The 17,053-nt window shown below is 40.8% G+C and overlaps 2 protein-coding genes and 1 long non-coding RNA gene across 9 annotated transcripts; 2 read left to right on the plus strand and 1 right to left on the minus strand.

The window, feature by feature from the left end:
* Positions 1-3,892: 3,892 nt before the first annotated feature.
* Positions 3,893-7,953, plus strand: LOC133742435 (plant intracellular Ras-group-related LRR protein 9-like). Of its 7 annotated transcripts, XR_009862584.1 has the most exons (5): positions 3,894-5,054; positions 5,146-5,312; positions 5,470-6,145; positions 7,345-7,587; positions 7,710-7,953. XR_009862584.1 is itself a non-coding variant. In XM_062170089.1 (4 exons), exons 1-3 carry the CDS (start codon positions 4,383-4,385, stop codon positions 6,098-6,100), a joined length of 1,470 nt encoding a protein of 489 aa, XP_062026073.1. In that variant the 5' UTR covers positions 3,893-4,382; the 3' UTR covers positions 6,101-6,149; positions 7,285-7,953. The 7 variants fall into 7 exon arrangements, 6 of the variants coding, with proteins under 6 accessions (XP_062026073.1, XP_062026070.1, XP_062026068.1 ...); XM_062170089.1 differs by having other exon boundaries at positions 3,893-5,054; positions 5,470-6,149; positions 7,285-7,953; XM_062170086.1 differs by having other exon boundaries at positions 3,893-5,054; positions 5,470-6,149; positions 7,345-7,953.
* An 871-nt stretch (positions 7,954-8,824) lies between these two features.
* LOC133706483 (pentatricopeptide repeat-containing protein At1g06710, mitochondrial-like) lies at positions 8,825-10,799 on the plus strand. Its single transcript, XM_062132021.1, has 2 exons — positions 8,825-8,902; positions 9,256-10,799. The coding sequence occupies exon 2, from the start codon at positions 9,271-9,273 to the stop codon at positions 10,498-10,500; it is 1,230 nt and encodes a 409-aa protein (XP_061988005.1). The 5' UTR covers positions 8,825-8,902; positions 9,256-9,270; the 3' UTR covers positions 10,501-10,799.
* A 3,634-nt stretch (positions 10,800-14,433) lies between these two features.
* Positions 14,434-16,089, minus strand: LOC133746081 (uncharacterized). The gene is made up of 2 exons (XR_009863934.1): positions 15,896-16,089; positions 14,434-15,816 (listed from the first exon to the last, which is right to left on the minus strand). It is a non-coding gene; the product is annotated as an uncharacterized LOC133746081 (long non-coding RNA).
* Between the last annotated feature and the right edge of the window lie 964 nt (positions 16,090-17,053).

The following is a 17,053-nucleotide window of genomic DNA, read 5'->3' on the forward strand; positions in this document are numbered from 1 at the left end:
TAGGGGTGGGCATTTCAGACCGGATAACCGGTTTTCGAACCGTTCGAACCGACAAAACCGGTTCGGTTCCCGGACCGATTGAGAAAAAGGAAAGAAAACGGGGTTAGGCCACCGAACCGTGAACAACCGGGTCGGAAGCGGTCTGCATCCCTAAACCGACCGACATACACCGAACCGCACCGGTTTTAATTTTAAATGTTAATTTTTTTAATTATTAATTAGGTGTTAAACTCTCATTGGGTGAAATCCGAGTCTATGTAAACTCGACCACACCAAATCTTAAAATCTAACCCTAAACTCGACCTCAGTCCCTCATTTGAGTCATTTCCTCCTCTTTCACTCCGCCGTTTTCTCCCATTTCTCACTTTCTGAATTCTCTCTTCTCTCGTGAAAATCGATCTCGTCCTCAAACGGTCAAACCCAGAAAACGACCCCGTCGGCCCTTCCTAGGAGGCTCAAAGGCTAAAACTCCTAAAAGCCTGAGGTAGTATTTGTTTTTTGATTCGAAAATGAGCTGGGTTTTCACTGAAATTGGGGTTTAGGACTGATTCAATTTGGGATTATGTTTGCAGATTATGGAAGGGACATCGGACACTCCCATGTTTGCAGGAACTCCTCCGACTGGTGATTCGAGCATTGGAACCACTCCGACACCCACTCCTCCTAATCAGACGGTTAATCAACCCCATCCACCCCTTCCACCATCTGTAGAAGAGCCTGAAGGAGCAAACAGGTATTTGTTCGATTCTCTTTCAGTCTTTCGTCTGCTTTTATTTTCATGTGTTCGAAAATAGGATCTATTTGCTTCGTACTCGATCTATTTGATTCTGTGAACTATTTGGTATTTTATGTTTTATGTTTTATAATGGAAAGAGCAGGAAATATTTGTGAAATAAATGGATGTTTATAATGAAATATGCTGATTGTCTTTGTTGGTGACTTGGTGATTTGAACAGGTTTAGTGGTAGGAAGAACAAGTCAAAGGCCTGGGAGCACTTTGAGAGGGTGAAGAATCCGGATGGGACGTTGATGCTACCAGCTCGATCTAAATGCAAGTACTGTCCCCAAACATATGCGTGCGACTCTAGATCAAATGGGACCACTTCAATGAGGAACCACATGCTGTTCCAGTGCAAGAAGTGTCCTCTGTTTGTCCCCAACAAAAAACAAAGGTACCTCACTTTTGAATCTGCGGAAAAGGGTGGGAATCTTGTTGCTCTGGGTTTTGATGACAAAGTCTCTAGGTTAGCTTGTGCAAAAATGGTAATGAGGGATGAACTTGCATTTAGTTTCGTTGAGGGTCAGGGCTTCATTGATTTTATGAAAGTCACACAGCCCCTATTTAAGTGCCCTTCTCGGAGGACACTAGCTAGAGATATTTGGAAACTTTATCTAGCTGAGAGGGAGAGGATTAAGGGGTTTCTGTCTAATAGTGACCAGAGGGTGTCACTAACAACCGACACTTGGACTTCGATCCAAAATATCAACTACATGGTCTTAACAGCCCATTTTATAGATTTAAATTGGAAATTGCATAAGAGAATTTTAAATTTCTGTGTGATTCCCAATCATAAGGGCAAGACCATAGGGAAATTAGTCGAGACTTGTTTGATTAAGTGGGGTATTGAGAAGGTTTTCTGCATTGTTGTTGATAATGCCTCTCCGAATGAAGTTGCCCTTGATTATATGAGAGAGAAAATAGGAAATTGGCATGAATTGTTGTTGGGGGGTAGTTTCTTACATTTGCGTTGCTGCTGCCACATTCTAAACCTCATTGTGAGGGATGGAATGGAGGAGCTAGGTCAGTCAATTGAGGGGATTAGGAACTGTGTGAAATATATTAGATCATCCCCGGCAAGGCTTGATAAGTTTAGGAAGTGTGCACTACAAGAGAAGGTGGAACACCAGGGAGGAATCGTCCCTTTGGATGTATGCACAAGGTGGAACTCCACCTATTTCATGTTAGATGTTGCAGTTAAGTACAAGAAGGCTTTTGAGAGGTTAGAGGATGAAGATCAGCAGTTTGAGGGGTATTTTCAAGAGAGAGTAAGTGGGAAAAAAAGAGAGGGGCCTCCAAGGGGTGCTGATTGGGAGAAAGCAGCTAGGCTAGTTAAATTTCTGAAAATTTTTTATGATGCTACGTTGAAATTCAGTGCTGTTAAGTCGGTGACTGCAAATGAACCATTGTTGTGGATGTGTACTATTATCCAAGAGGTGGATAAGTGCATAAACTGTGCTGATCCACTCATGGTGAGTATTGGGACGTCGATGAAAAAAAAATTCTGGAAGTACTGGGGGCAGGTTGAAGACCTCAATAAGATTTTGTTGATTGCTGTTCTCTTAGATCCAAGATACAAGTTCCTGTATCTTGAGTATTTTTTTCCAAACTTGCAATCGGACAAGGCACTAATTGAAGTCATGATTGAAGAAGTGAAGAGCATCCTCATGCAGCTGTACACTCATTATGGAAAAGAAGATCCAGCGGCTGCAGAGGCTTCATATCATGCTACTCAGCCAAGGATAGAGGCTTCAAGTGCTGGTCCCGGTGATGAGGACAGCCATGCGCAGAATCTGCGTCAATTTAAGTTGCTGAGGCAAGAAAAAGTTGTAGTCGAGATAAAAAACGAGGTTGACAAGTACTTGCTGGAAGCTTTAGAAGATCTATGCAATGACAAGTTTGATGTTCTTTGCTGGTGGAAGGAGAATGCTCCGAGGTACCCCATACTTTCCCAAGTTGCCAAAGATGTCTTCGCTGTCCCTGCATCAACAGTTGCTAGTGAATCTGCATTTAGCCTCGGCAAAAGGGTAGTTGACCCTTTTAGGTCATCCCTCACTCCAAGAATGGTTGAAGCTTTGGTCTGCATGAGTGACTGGTTAAAGGCTGCAGGCTTTAATGCTTACAAGGAGCCTAGTAAGGATGAACTAGAACTGTACGATGAGTTGGAGAAGATGGAGAGTGGTAAGATTCAATCTGCTCCATACTTAGCTCTATGTTTCAGTTTTTATTTTAGACTTTAAATTCCATACTTAACTATATATTTTAATCTGCATTTTTCTATTTTTTTTGTGTTATGATCATTAATCAGGGGTTACTCAAGCATCTGATGATGAGGACTGATTGGTCTCGTTGTGGAAGCAAGCAAGCATTGAAGAGGTTCTGAACTTGAAGAGTTGCATATTTGAACTTGCTTGTTTTTTTCTTTATTTTACTTTGTTGTTGGTTTCATTTGTTGGAAGTCTAGAACTACGGAACTTTGGTTGAACTTTGTTGTTAGTTTAATTTGCTGGATCTTTGCTGATGAAACTTAATTTGTTGTTGACTTGTTGGTTTGTAATAGTTAATTAAGTTCCAACTGTGTCGAAATAGGGAGAAGCTTGTGTTTGGAAATGAGGAAATCATTGCAGCTAGTTTGGGCCTGATCTGAAAAAAAAAAAAAAAAAAATTCAGCCCGCAAAATTAGGCCTGATTTTGAGGATAAATAGTAAAACCGGCCCACACCGAAACCGGCCCGCACCGAACCGGATTTCGGTGCAACCGAAAATATCGGTCCTTCCACAAAAAAAACGGTTGCGGTGTGAACAAAGGGAAAACCGTTTAATCCGGTTTCAATGCGGGTTGGGCCTCAAACCGACCCGTACCGAACCGTGCCCAGGCCTAATTTTTCCTTCTTCGGGTCCCTCATCACCTTTTGACTCTGACATTATTCCCACAAATCTCCTACCTAATCCCTCAAATCTCTCTCCACCACATTCTGAGACTTTCCCTTCTACGGGTCCCTCACATACCCCATCTAATCCCTTAAATTTCTCCCCATGTGAATCTGACACTCTTCCTTCCAATCTCTCACCTCCACCCTCTGCGTCACACGGGCCCCCATCACCATGTGAATCTGCCACTCTCCCCACTCATTTCTCACCTATTCCTTCTCACCCATCCTCCTCTTCCGCTGACATGAATCGCATGGTCCCATCGTCTCCACCAGATCACGCCCTTGTTACATCACCAGACAAAACTCTTCACAACCCATCCTCATTCCCACACCGTACAGAAGCTTCACATTTCAATACCTCACCACCACCTCCACGACGCTCTGATACCATAAAGAAAACGATGTGGTGAAGAAAAACTATTCTTTATTGATTTTTTCTTCAATACAGTTGCCTACAACTTATACACACTTTGCTGATACTCGATCCACAATTCTAGGGAATCAGTATGGTAATACAACTCAGACTATCAATCTAGGATACCAAATGACTACAATCCTAATCTAGGATATTGCAATTATTTCATTCCTAATTACACGGGATTCTTTCCCTCAATAGTTTCATTCTTTCTCAATTTCTCAAACGAATCCCATCAAAACAAACCCCCCGTCCCGATGGATCCGAACCGCTTCCCGATGCTCTCCTACGTCCTGGACCGGCTTCCCTCCTTGGGATCCAAGCCAACCACCCCCCCCGTCGTCTCCGACCTCATGTCCATCCACATCGGCGATCCAGCCGCTGCTCAAAGCGAGATCGCTGACCGGATGCCCCACCTCTCCGACCCGAAAGTCATCGCCGCGATGAGACGCGCCGTGGCCGACGTGGCTCAGGCCCGATCCGTCCTCACCGCGCTCGGCGACCGACCCGATCACGAGACCGTTGACTCCGCCAAGGCTAAGCTCGCCGCCATCGATGCCGGCCGTGCTGACGTGGCGGAGACGGAGCAGCGTGAATCGGCGGGGAGAGAAGAGCAAGAGTGCATGGCGATCCTCCAGCTGGAGGAGTTGCACGTCGCCTACGAGAAGCTTCTCAAGGACGCCGAGGAGAGGCTCGTCAAGATTTACCGGTCGGCGGAGGCCGGAGTGGTGGAGGAGGAGGAGGAGGAGAAGGTCGATGGCGTCAGCGACCAAGTCGATGAGGAGGTCGTCCAGATTCTGCAGCAGGCGTCGTCCGGGACAGGGCCGGACCGGGTCGACCTCTCGGATCGAGGCTTGCGTTTCTTGCCCGAGGAGTTTGGCCGGATCAGTGGATTGCTTCAGCTTGATCTTTCCAACAACGAGCTGCAGGTTTGGTTTGATTTCATTTTGTGGTGGATGCTTATTTGGTTGATTTAGTTATTATTATGATCAGAGATTGAAAATTTTGATTGTGAAACAGGCCATTCCTGATACAATAGCCGGATTAGAGAAGCTAGAAATGCTGAATTTGTCTACCAATCTCTTGGAGTCACTGCCCGAGACGATTGGGCTGCTGCAAAATTTGAAGCTCCTCACTGTCTCCGGCAACAAGCTAACTGCCCTTCCTGACTCTATCTGCCACTGCAGGTAAATCACACAATTCTGAAGCTTGTATTTTAGTATGTTTCAGAATTATTACAATACGGTACTGAGTTCTAAATGAAAAATGTCTCGACTAGATGAGTAAAATAAATGGAATGGATCAATAGAATGACTAGTTGTTTTCTATTTTGGAATATTTTAGGTCATTGGTGGAGTTGGATGTGAGTTTCAACCAGCTCACGTACTTGCCAACCAACATTGGTTATGAGTTGGTTAATCTGCAGAAGCTTTCGGTGCAATTGAACAAAATCCGTACCTTTCCTACCTCTATTTGTGAGTTGAGGTCTTTGCTGTCTTTGGATGCTCACTTCAATGAGCTACGTGGTCTTCCACTAGCTTTTGGCCGATTGACTAGTCTTCAAAGTCTCAACCTTGCCAGTAATTTTACTGATCTCACTGAGCTCCCGGATACTTTTGGTGATCTAACCAATCTCAAGGAACTTGATCTCAGCAACAATCAGGTTCATGCTCTTCCAGATACATTTGGCCGCCTTGAAAATCTGGTTAAACTTAACCTGGATGGAAACCCTCTTGTGGTTCCGCCTCCTGATGTAGCTCAACAAGGTGTTAAAGCCATCAAGGTCTTTATGAGCAATAGGTGGTTAGAGATACTGGCGGAAGAAGAAAAGAAGAGCATGCTTCAAGTACAAGAACAAGAAGAAGCAGGATGGTTGACACGCAGCACTTCTTGGGTGAAGGGTTACGTTTCAGGTGTTTCTGAATATCTATCCCCAAAAGCTCCCGAAGACCCTATTCTTAATCAGCAGCTATGATTTTAAGGAACATAACACCTGAAGAGCCCAAGGATTATGCAGATGGTTGGTAATTTCTTCTGACCTTTTTAATTTTGAATTTTGCCTGTAACTTTGGAAACAAATTCATCATATTTGGCTGAGGTATGAGTTCCTCAGGTTTGTACTTATTTTGAAATCATGCATGGTTGCACCTGGGACTAGGCTAGAAATTGAGGTATATGATTGATGAATGTGGTTTATCTTTTTGATATATGCTATTAGTTTTTGTATTACAATGTCAAATGCTTTTGATTGTTTTTTTCTTCTTTTTTCCAGTCTAATATTGATGAGTATTCTATATGAATCTATCATTCCCTTGTTGTCACTCTGTGTTTTATTGATTCTGCAATCCAGTTATTTTATAAGATGCACCACACCCCTAATCATGACTCTGTCTCCTCTATGAGTATGAGTTTAGTACATAACCATCTTTAAAGGCTTCAGATATCCCAATTTACCCCATACAGCCATTTGCATTCTTACCCCATATACATTTTCTGGGCATAACTTATTTTTTCTGGTATCCTTGGATAAAGGGGATTAAATATATTACAGAAAAAGAAAGAAATGTTTAGTTGAAAAATATAGCTAAAACCCTTAATAAAAAATAAAATAAATAGAGGTTAAACTAGATTATTTCAGCAATCGAAACTAATTTTACAAGGCATGATGTGCAGGTGGAGATTCTAGACTTGAAGTCTCTGAGTGCTATTTAGGCCTTTATACTATAATAGAGTGTAACTTACCAGTTAAAATCCCAAGCCTGGACCGAATTTTTTATTAGAGCAGTTGCTGAAGCTATTGAATTTTCCATCTTCTGTCTTGAGTGATTTCCAACTTCCTCTTGATATCTGCAAGGAAATTTATGATTTTCTTGCTTGTTTCTGGTGGATAATTGGTTAGGAGAATTCTGAAACCAAAAGCATTCATTGGAAAAAGTGAGTCCTAAAGTCAGCTCAAACTCTTAATTTATCTATTTTATGGGGTAAAACAATTCTACAACTCAGTAGGCGATGTTGTGTCGTATTGGAAATATTCTAGTGTTTAGTCGTTTATGAGGACAATTAGCTGGTTAATCCTCACAATTTTAACATGTAGTCCCTTCCCAATTTTGCATTCCCAAGCATTGGATTGTACAGTGAGGTCATTATTCTTTTCATTAGGTAACTGGGATGCGGGGAAAGTTCAAGATAAACATCAACCCCGTTGGTTTTCTGTGACAGGCTTGATATGGCTACTTGGCTTTTACACTGCAGGGGATGGTTATTGGGTTGATTTATTGTAGAGTTCATGATAATGCTGCTGGTACTATTGGAAATCCAAAGCTCTGGGACACATTCACACTTTTGGAACTATCTTTGGAGCTCAGGTTGGCTCAATGCTGCATTCTCATATGTGACTTTCACAAATTGTGCAGCATAAGTGATTTTCCGGTTGTTGCTGGGCAGCATCATCATTCCTTGATGGTACTCTCCTACACTTTTTATTTGTTAAAGCTAAGCACTGTACATGATGTGAAGCTAACAGTGGTTGTACGATGGCTGGTCTATGCTGAAGTAATGAAGTTTTACATGATATGGTGTCTCAGGCAGTAGTGTTGATAATTCGTATGGAGACCAAGGCAAGCTTTCCTCTGGCATTTCACAGGGCATCTAGTATTTTGAAAGCTACCGTTTCCATCTTAGAATCCAGAATGTTCTGTTTCAATCTTTACTGTTTTAGTTTCCTTGTAATCTGACATTTGGTTTAGGACATGACTTGTGTACATGAGTACTTGTGCTACCGCTACTTTCTTCTATATCACCACTATCATTTTGTTGCCGTTTTGACAAGACTAGTTGCTTATGGTTTAGTATCACATTTTGTTAATCCTGTAATTTACAAAGGAATCTAGTTATCCCAGTTATTCGTTACCATTGAAACCAAAAAGGGCAAACGGGGGTACAATGAAGCTCAGGTGGCTGTTCCCCTGCTTACATCTCCTCTACAAGACTGCCGGATTCTAGCAATCTCTATCCGATGATAAGTTGCATTAGAGCTTAGCCGCTCCATCCTGCATCATGTAACCTAAGGGTTTATGTTTGTGTTTATGACCTCTTTGATTCGTGTATTTTCTAATTGAAAAAAATAAAAATAAAAGGGTAGAAGCACAATTTTCCAACAACGTTGTTGTCTATGTTTCTCTGAATCGCAATTACGTGAAATTGCTTGTTTTTTGAGCGTAAAGTGCTAACAAATATCCGTAATTTAGTTTCATTAACTTGGAGAATACACACATTTGTCATACGAAGATACACACATGCATCATATGAAGATTGTGCGCTCAGTTTTAGGGTTCCATTCGGTGTTTCCTCTTTCCAAGGAAATCGTAAGCATCACTAAGTTTCTCCGACTTTTTCTCGCCCCTATGATTATACAATACTAAAACAAAAGAGAGACGTGTTGGTTGGGCGTACCACGTGGCTGGTGCGTTTGCTATACCTAAAAATTTCTTAACAAAAGAACACAAAAGAAATTATTGACCTTAAGTTGGTTAGAGCTTGAAAAGTTAGATGAATGTTTTAACTTGGGCTACAAATGCTCACAAAAAACATAGGTGGAAACTTCGAACCTTCTAGACCAACAAAAAAAAAAAAAAAGGGTCTTAATTTAACGGATATATATAATAGGCGGGTAGATATTTCTTATTTTTCGACTTTCGAAATTTGAATACCCATTTCTCGGCACTATTCCTCTCCTCAAGCACAAAGCAGAGCCACCGCCACAGATCGTCAGAGAAAGGTGAGTGAGCTTTCTTCCGATATCATCATCGTCTTCTTGTTGGGAACCCTAGCACATTTTACTGATCTAAATCTCGCACAGTAGCTACTGTTTAACTTAAATTTGTTTCTAATAGGTACCTGAAAACCTAACTTCATTTCACTGATTTTTCCTCTCCTTTCTGCACTCGGTTTTCTGTAAATTTCTGATCTTTACACTCCGGTGATGGCATAATGTTTAGTTTAATTTAGAATAGAAAACCCTAATTTCCACTTCGCTTAGACCTGACTAATTTGGGTCTCTTACCCTAATTTCCTAAAGCTCTGACCTTTGTTGTTTCTAATTTTATTGTCTCTGCTACAACTAAGCTACAGTGAATAATCAAATCAATGGAGGACACTAGTTTCCCCAATTCTTGTGCCGATGACCTCAAGAACCATGTAATGAAGGTTTTCGAGGAGGCCACCAAAGACTGTGAGGACAAGGTCTTGAAAGAAATTCGGGACTACGACTCCCTTAACAAGTATGCCATTCAACTCTTCAATATATTGGCAAATAACACCCTCGCTGAGGAAGCCAAAGAGCTCTTTAAGCCTTGCTCTGACTCTGCCGTGCTGCCTGATGTTGCCGTCTTCACTATTGTCATTCGGGCCTACGCCTGTGCCGGCAAGACCAACGCTGCCCTCAAGGTCTACCAGCAGATGATAGCCACCGGTGTCGCCCCCACTTCCTGCACTTACACTATACTCATCACCTCACTTGCAACAGACTCATCTTCTGATGTTAATTTCGTTGGGTATGCCAAGAAGTATTTTTTGGAAATGTTAGATAAGGGGATGAAGCCACATTCTGCCTCCTACATGACTGTGTTCAACGCCATTGCCTGTCGGGAGTCGGTGGAGAAGGCCAGGGAGTTCCTTGAGCAGATACAAGCAAAGGGGTTTACCCCTGGGTCCAAAGTTCATCACTTTGAAGAAGGCCACCTCACTGAAGCAATGAATGCGATGAAGTTGTATGATGATCTTGTCAACAAGACCACTGACAAGAAGATGCAAAAAGTCTTCCGCAAGTGGCGTACAGCCGGCGGCCTTGCCAAGAAAGAGTCATTGGAGATGTTTGGTGCTTTGATAGATGATGGCTATGTAGACGAGGCCAACGAGCTATGTAAGTGCATTTGTGAGACGGGTGTATATCCCATGGTCACAAATCACACCAGCGTTATTCAAGCCTACCTCAAGTTTGGCAAGACCAAGGGTGCTCTGGAGGCATACCGGGGCATGTTAGCTGCAGGGGTTGCTCCAAACTCCTACACTTACACTGTTTTAATCAAGGGACTCACCGTTGACCCCAATTTCTGTGGAGATGCCAAGAAGTGCATTCTTGATATGATGGACAGGGGGATAAGGCCCAATCCTGCTACCTACACTGCGGTGATAGAGGGATTTGCGAAGCAGGAGGACAAGGCAGCTGAGGAGGAGGCCAAAGACTTGGTGGAGGTAATGATGAGTAAGGGATTTGTGCCAAACGCAAAGGCGTTGGCCTTCCCTTCAGAACCTCCATCATTGCCTTTGCGTTTGGCACAAATCCCTTACTCAAGGGAAGGCCAACTCCTCTTATAAGAAGGGTCATAAGCATTGTCCTTTCCAAGTTGAAGGGCTAATGGGTTTGCTTCATCAATGTTGTGCCTGCAGCTTTAAGATTAGGGTGTTACAAATATGGGGAAGCTTTTGAGTGTAGGAAGTCATGTAGGATTTAGTTTCAATAGGTAACTGGTGCTGTTTTCTATCATTGTTCATGTGACATTGGAATAGTTTGAATGCTGACATGGAAGTAGAAAATCCATGTAGGAATGATTTACAATGTGGGATTTGGTGCTGTTCTCTCTGATTCTGAATGATGACATCAAAGTATTTTGTAGTGCGAATTCCTTTAAGATCATTATCTTTTATTCTGCATTCAGTTTTTTGAATATTTTACCACATGGAATTATCTTTAATATCATGACAAAATGCTTCTCCTTTGTTTACCTATGTGAAGTTGTAGTTATGCACTTATGCTAGACTTACAGTTAAAAAGATTGAAACTTGGATTGCAGTATAACAGTTCCTGTCGTTATGGATTCTCCTGCAGTATGTAATTTTTATTCCATGGAAACTAATTAACGACTTTATCCTTGTTATTTATGCAATTATTTTAAGGGTTGCATTGCTTCATTTAGTTGTTGCTTTACTCATTTTTGTCAAAGGAATAATACTCCAGTATTTGACGTGAAATTTTCTACTGATCGTGTTTTTTTGCTTTACTTAAAAATGAGAGGGACGAGTATAGTGTTCTGCTTCTGTCTCCTTTTATATTCAGTCCATACAAGGTAACATTCATTAATTTTCTTCCTCTCTTATTTGACACCTACATACATGTATACATAGAGAGAGAGAGAGAGAGAGAGAGAGAGACTAATGAGGACCTTTAAAATATATACCTACATATATGTTTTGCAAATTTCTGCTTGACGACATGACAATCTCTTGGTATTAAATTATCAATCATTCAAAATGCATCTTCTTTTTTGAATCTTACAGACATGACTATGAAATTACACTAAAGGCAGCTAAGCATTTCCTTCATCCATTATGGTTTTGAATTCAAAATTTTTTTGCTGGAGATTTACCTCTGCCTGAGCCCCCATATATATGCTGATATATGATAAATATAGTTCCGAAACATAACGTAGATTCTAGGATTTTGTTGCTTACTGGAATTGGAAAGGCCCTAATAAACCAACGTTTGTTAAGTAACATTTGGCTATCTGACTAAATCCAAAGTACCAATCTTGTGTTTGTAAATGAGCAAGTATTCAATATCTTCCAAGAAGATTCTGGTTTGATGCAAGCTTTTCATCATGATTATTTAAATTGAGGATGTGATTCAGGTATCTATACTTCTATAGGACTCTAAATTGAGTCCTAATGGTACTGAGACCCGGGTACCAACATAGTTAGATGGCTTTATTGGTAACTCTGCCGAATGACCTGTGTTTTGAGGAAATGCCCTGGTGCTCGAGCACCAGAGACAGTCAGACAACATCAAGGAAACCAAGGATGGTGCGTAAGACCTTGGCACCTTGCAAGAGTCACAAACTCTGTAAAACAGTGATAACAGTCCCTCAGGAACATTGTAGTCTAACCACAATATAGTGGATTCCATTTCCATCAAGATTCTGAAGTTTCAAGCAATTCACAAGCGTTGATGCCTCAATATCAGCCTTTGAGTAATCACGTCTTTTATTGTTTGGCAGCATAGTCTGGCAATCTATTTTGTTCTAGACCTTTATGGGTTCCTTTATTTCATTTCCTTCAGTTCAATCTTCTCAAAGCTCCAAGTTTGTCGCTTCCCTTGTAGGGGAATCCAAAATCCTGTCCAGTCCCTTCTACACCTAATATTCACATTGAATATGAGGGAAGTATCGAAAGGTGCCAGATTTCAGGTCTCTTCAACCCACAAACGGAAGGAACCCAAAAACCTGAATATGCTTGTGGAAGAAAGGGTACCACGGAAGATTAGTGCCTGTGGAGGTGGAGATCAAGCTATAGAAGAAGGAAATGGATGTAAAGAACAAAGTAGAGGAGAAGTGGATGAGGAATTATTATGTGGTTCCGGAGTATCACGTGACATTGTTATGTTGTGGTTCAAGTTAATGATATCATTCGAATTTGGTGGGGACCATACGGGGCGTGAAAAAAAAAATTATATTAATAGACCAATCAAAAATAATTATAGGTCATATGGGCCAATAACATCAACTCAGACTTCGGGACCATGTTATAATTTCCCATTAGAAGCAAGTTGCTTAAGACAGAATGATTGCTCCTTCATTTTTTTTTAGTCGAATAAGTTATCCATTATACAGTTCAGCAAGCAGTACAATAATGACATGTCCTTAAGGAGCCGGTCAGAAAGAGTCAATACTTAAAATGCACTCGATACAAGTACAGACTCAGTAGCCCTACTTTTTGTATGAAGCACAGAACAAAAAAATAAAAATAAAATAAAACTAGAGAAACTCGAAAATGAATAAATTGTTTATTGGATTTACAATTGAATATAGGATCCCCCTCTGGCCAATATTTTATCTTTCTATCACAACAAAATCTTTATTTTTTAATTAAAGAGTTCAGCCAGATTTTATAATTCAGCAAGTAGTACAAAAAAAGACACACCCCAATGGGGCTGTCAGAAAGAGCCATCATTTAGAGCAAGTTCACCCGTTGAGTCACCATGTCACCTACTATTCACTGCTTTTTAGTGTATATTTTCATTCTCTGTGTCACGAAATACACTGTGCCCGTGACCCAGGGCACGAAATACACTGTGCAGGTCACCATGGTGACCCAGAACACTGTACAGGGCGACCCAGGACACGAAATACACTGTGCTCGTGACCCAGAGGGTGAAATTAACACTAAAAAGTAGTGAATAGTGGGTGACCTGGTGACCTAACGGGTGAACTTGCTCTTAGGACATACAAACATCCTATTCTAAAAAATAGAATCCCGCATACCCTGAGTACACTTACATTTTAGGAAGTCCACGCACTCTTATTCTAACAAAACCTAAGTACTCAGAAGTGGTTTAAATAAAAGATACAACCGAGCACTAGAATCTCCATAAAAGAAGGAGAAGGTACAAGGTCGAGGAACAAAATATAGAAACCCTAGGGATCAAATGAATACAAGTGCATTCACTGGATATGATTGCTCCTTTCATATCCTAAAAGCTACTTAGGATGCAAAACGATTGCTTCTTCATATCCCAAAGCTATGTAGTACTACACAAAATGCTTCAGAAGATGGTGGAAAATCGTTGTCGCATGTTCATCATTACCATCGTAGCGTCGTATATCTCGGCGTTGTTTGATGAATATGGTATTCCATAATGGTGAATCATCGTTGTATGATCATATGGTCGACAAAATTTCTTATAAGCGTTGTCCCAATTCATGGCATGTGCATGTGCATGTGCATGTGCAGAATGACAAGCATAGCCTTTGTTTAATGTTTCTTATTAGTGTTGTCCCACTTATATGACATATTATTATCTTTGTCGTTGTATGATTTAGTATAGGACAATAGAATTATATTCATTTTGTTGTGTAAGCAAAAACTAGACAACATAACTTTTTAACAACTATTGTATATATTAAGAAGTTTGTTGTGTGAATAGCTACTTGATCATTATGTAATCCATTTCCTAGAATTGTGTAGAATCAATACTCCAATTTGTTACCTAGCCTAAATAACAATACTAATCAATTCAAAAAAGAAATCTAAATGCAACTTATCAATTGAATTACTCCATTTTTTTTTTTTAGGTGAAGAGTTCATAAATTAATATGACCCTTGATCATGGTCAAAGAATAGTACAAAACAGACTACTATAAATAGACAATGTAAGCTCCGAGTAGTCTATGTTAACAAAATCAACTCGCCTTGTAGGCAACTATTTTATCTAACCCTACTATGCCAAGCACACCATTGTGGTACAAGAGAGCCATATACTTCTACAGACGCTTCTAGAGAAGCTTCTACTAGCATAGACTTAAAATCTAACTAAACAACTAAACAACTACGAAATCCTGCCCTTTAGAAGGGTTGGAGCTCGCAATCATACAAGAATAAAGAAATTCAAATACACTATCAATAGCTTTAGCAATCCAAGAATCAGGCCCAAAGCTCAAGGAAGGGCCCAAGTCCAAAATGCAAACCCTAGCTACAACATAGTCTCGTGACATAGCCCAAAACCATAAACTGATTGGGGTTGCCAGGTCTGCAGTGCTGTTACTCTCCGCCTGAAACCTCGGTCAACCTCGACTGCACCGCTGCACTCGGGTGAGATCTCCTTAGCACCAACAGCCATGCACCCAAGCCACAAAGGATTCATCGACTCCTTCAATAGCACCGACGTCTCCAACTTCACCGGATACACTGACCTGTCAGGTTCGAAAAGCACCAGAGAACCAAATCGGTGCCTAGCGCATCGATCGCTATAAAAGTTCGCCAACATAGAGCTACCACCACCCAACGCTCTGAGACCAAGCACCGCCACCAACCTCTTCCAACCACCATCTGGTCTAGGAACAAGAAGAGGCAGATTGATTCCACCCTCCAAGGTCGTCCGCTGCCAAATTAAACCGTCGGGAGACCACTAAGAGTGGGTCGAGGTTGTCCCACCGTTCTCATCCCAAGAGGGTAAACACGCTCCAAACGAAGCAGTCTCTATCTAGAGCAGATTTGCAGCAAAGGATCTGAGGGATCCAATCGAAGTCGGAGCCAAGGGTTGAAAAATCAACTAGATAGCCAACACCTAGCATGGTTGGGTCGACCCTTACTGGGCATGCGAGGACGAAAGCTCACCCCTACAACAGTGTGCAGGTCTCGAGCATGTGGTCGGGGAGCGTACAGAGGAGGCACATGGCCTGGCTTGGCGCATTCCTCTTTGACTTTATCAAAAGAAGGTTTTGGTCCTTTATCAGATTTTGAAGTCACTTATTTATTTACTTTTTATTTGAATTCTACCACTTCCTTATATGATATTTCGACATTGGTATAAACTCATCACTTTACGAACTTTACATGCTCATAATACAATAAAAAATGCAGCAGATACAATGCTTGTGTCACTAATTTACTTCTGAAAACTAATTCAATCTCAATTACCAAACTGTGTAAGCATTTGACCCAAAATGTCATCTTAAATTAACCTTCGTTTAATCCATTTTCCAACCATTCAACATCATGCTCAAATCACCATCATAATTTGTTCAACTAAACCATAACAATTACAAGATCACCAAACCTGGCCCTTACTAATCTTCTTTTCCGATTAAGAGTTTAATTCCGTCGTGGCTGCAATTCCAACATCACCAATCATTCAAATCCCTAGCAGACAATATACCATCAATAAACAACCCTCAACCAATTTTTGTAATCTAAAACAGAAACTGCATAATATCCTTACCATAACCGATTTCAACCAAAGCTACCCCAGTAGCTCATCTTCTCCGATACTGCAAATTGCAGAAATCCAAGAACCTCAAGTCTCCATCTCCATGAGTCGAGCTCTAAGCTCCGTGCGTGGACTACAACCGCCGTTATAAAGCTCAGCACCTCTGTTCGGCACCGCTAGGGTTTTATGAGGGAGGAACAGATGTGCACGAGTCATTGGAAATTGATATATATTCTGTAAGCTAGTCCGGTCTTCTAAAATGATTAAAAACAAAGGAAACGGCATAACGTAATTAGAAGACCATAATAAAATAGAATGTCCATCACCAACTTGAATTACTCCAATATATTAAAGCATCAAATGTACAAATAAGAGTGTATTTATAATCATTCATGTACTAAAATACACAAGACTATTATTAATGTAGTTGATGTGATAATGTAGGGAGCCGATCTGATAATGTAATTGACAAACTTGACTTTTTGCGAGCACAGTACCACTGGTACAAATAATGATTGTCGATGGGAAAGAATGACGACACAAATACTTGGTTATGTGGCAATCAATTCCACCAACACAAGTCTGTGGTTAGTTAGGCTAGGCGAAGAGCTATGTCATTTTATTTGGTTAAAGTTATATAATGTATTTAGCTTCGCCTTCACTTAATTCTTTAGTTATATTAATTGTTTGTTTGTTTTATTAATAAAATGAAAAAGGAACACCTAGTTAGAGAACACAAATACATTATTATTGGAAAGCAAGTTCACTAAACAAAATAAAACACAACCCTCGAAAACTTCCGAAAATTATATAGAAATCCAACACATGTACATAGAAGCTTATAGATAGTTGCCAATACGAGAATAAAACAAATTACAATAAAATAAAAACATACACCAAACAATAAGATAAAGAAAAATTTTATTTGCACATTGCTATGTGTTAGATACACATGCCGACTTTTTTTTTTTTGGTACTTTTACCTCAAAGATCTTGTTTTCCCCTGCTAATTGGGCACCTCCTCGATCATCCTCTCCCCTACATCGCTACCTTATTTCTATAGCAGCTCATCTCTAGTTGCTGCATCTCCTCAGGCAATAACAGTTGCTCTGTCTCTGTCTGTCTCTCCCCCCCCCCCCCCCCCCCCCCCCCCCCTCTCTCTTTCTGTAT

Source organism: Rosa rugosa, chromosome 4 (assembly GCF_958449725.1).
Source record: "Rosa rugosa chromosome 4, drRosRugo1.1, whole genome shotgun sequence".
Classification (NCBI taxonomy): domain Eukaryota; kingdom Viridiplantae; phylum Streptophyta; class Magnoliopsida; order Rosales; family Rosaceae; genus Rosa; species Rosa rugosa.

Excerpts from the sequence above, each read along its gene's own strand:
- LOC133742435 (XM_062170089.1), top strand. The coding sequence starts at position 4,383 with ATGGATCCGAACCGCTTCCCGATGCTCTCCTACGTCCTGGACCGGCTT. Across the intron at positions 5,055-5,145 it reads TTTCCAACAACGAGCTGCAG|GCCATTCCTGATACAATAGC; the intron begins GTTTGGTTTGAT and ends ATTGTGAAACAG. Across the intron at positions 5,313-5,469 it reads GACTCTATCTGCCACTGCAG|GTCATTGGTGGAGTTGGATG; the intron begins GTAAATCACACA and ends GGAATATTTTAG.
- LOC133706483 (XM_062132021.1), top strand. The coding sequence starts at position 9,271 with ATGGAGGACACTAGTTTCCCCAATTCTTGTGCCGATGACCTCAAGAAC.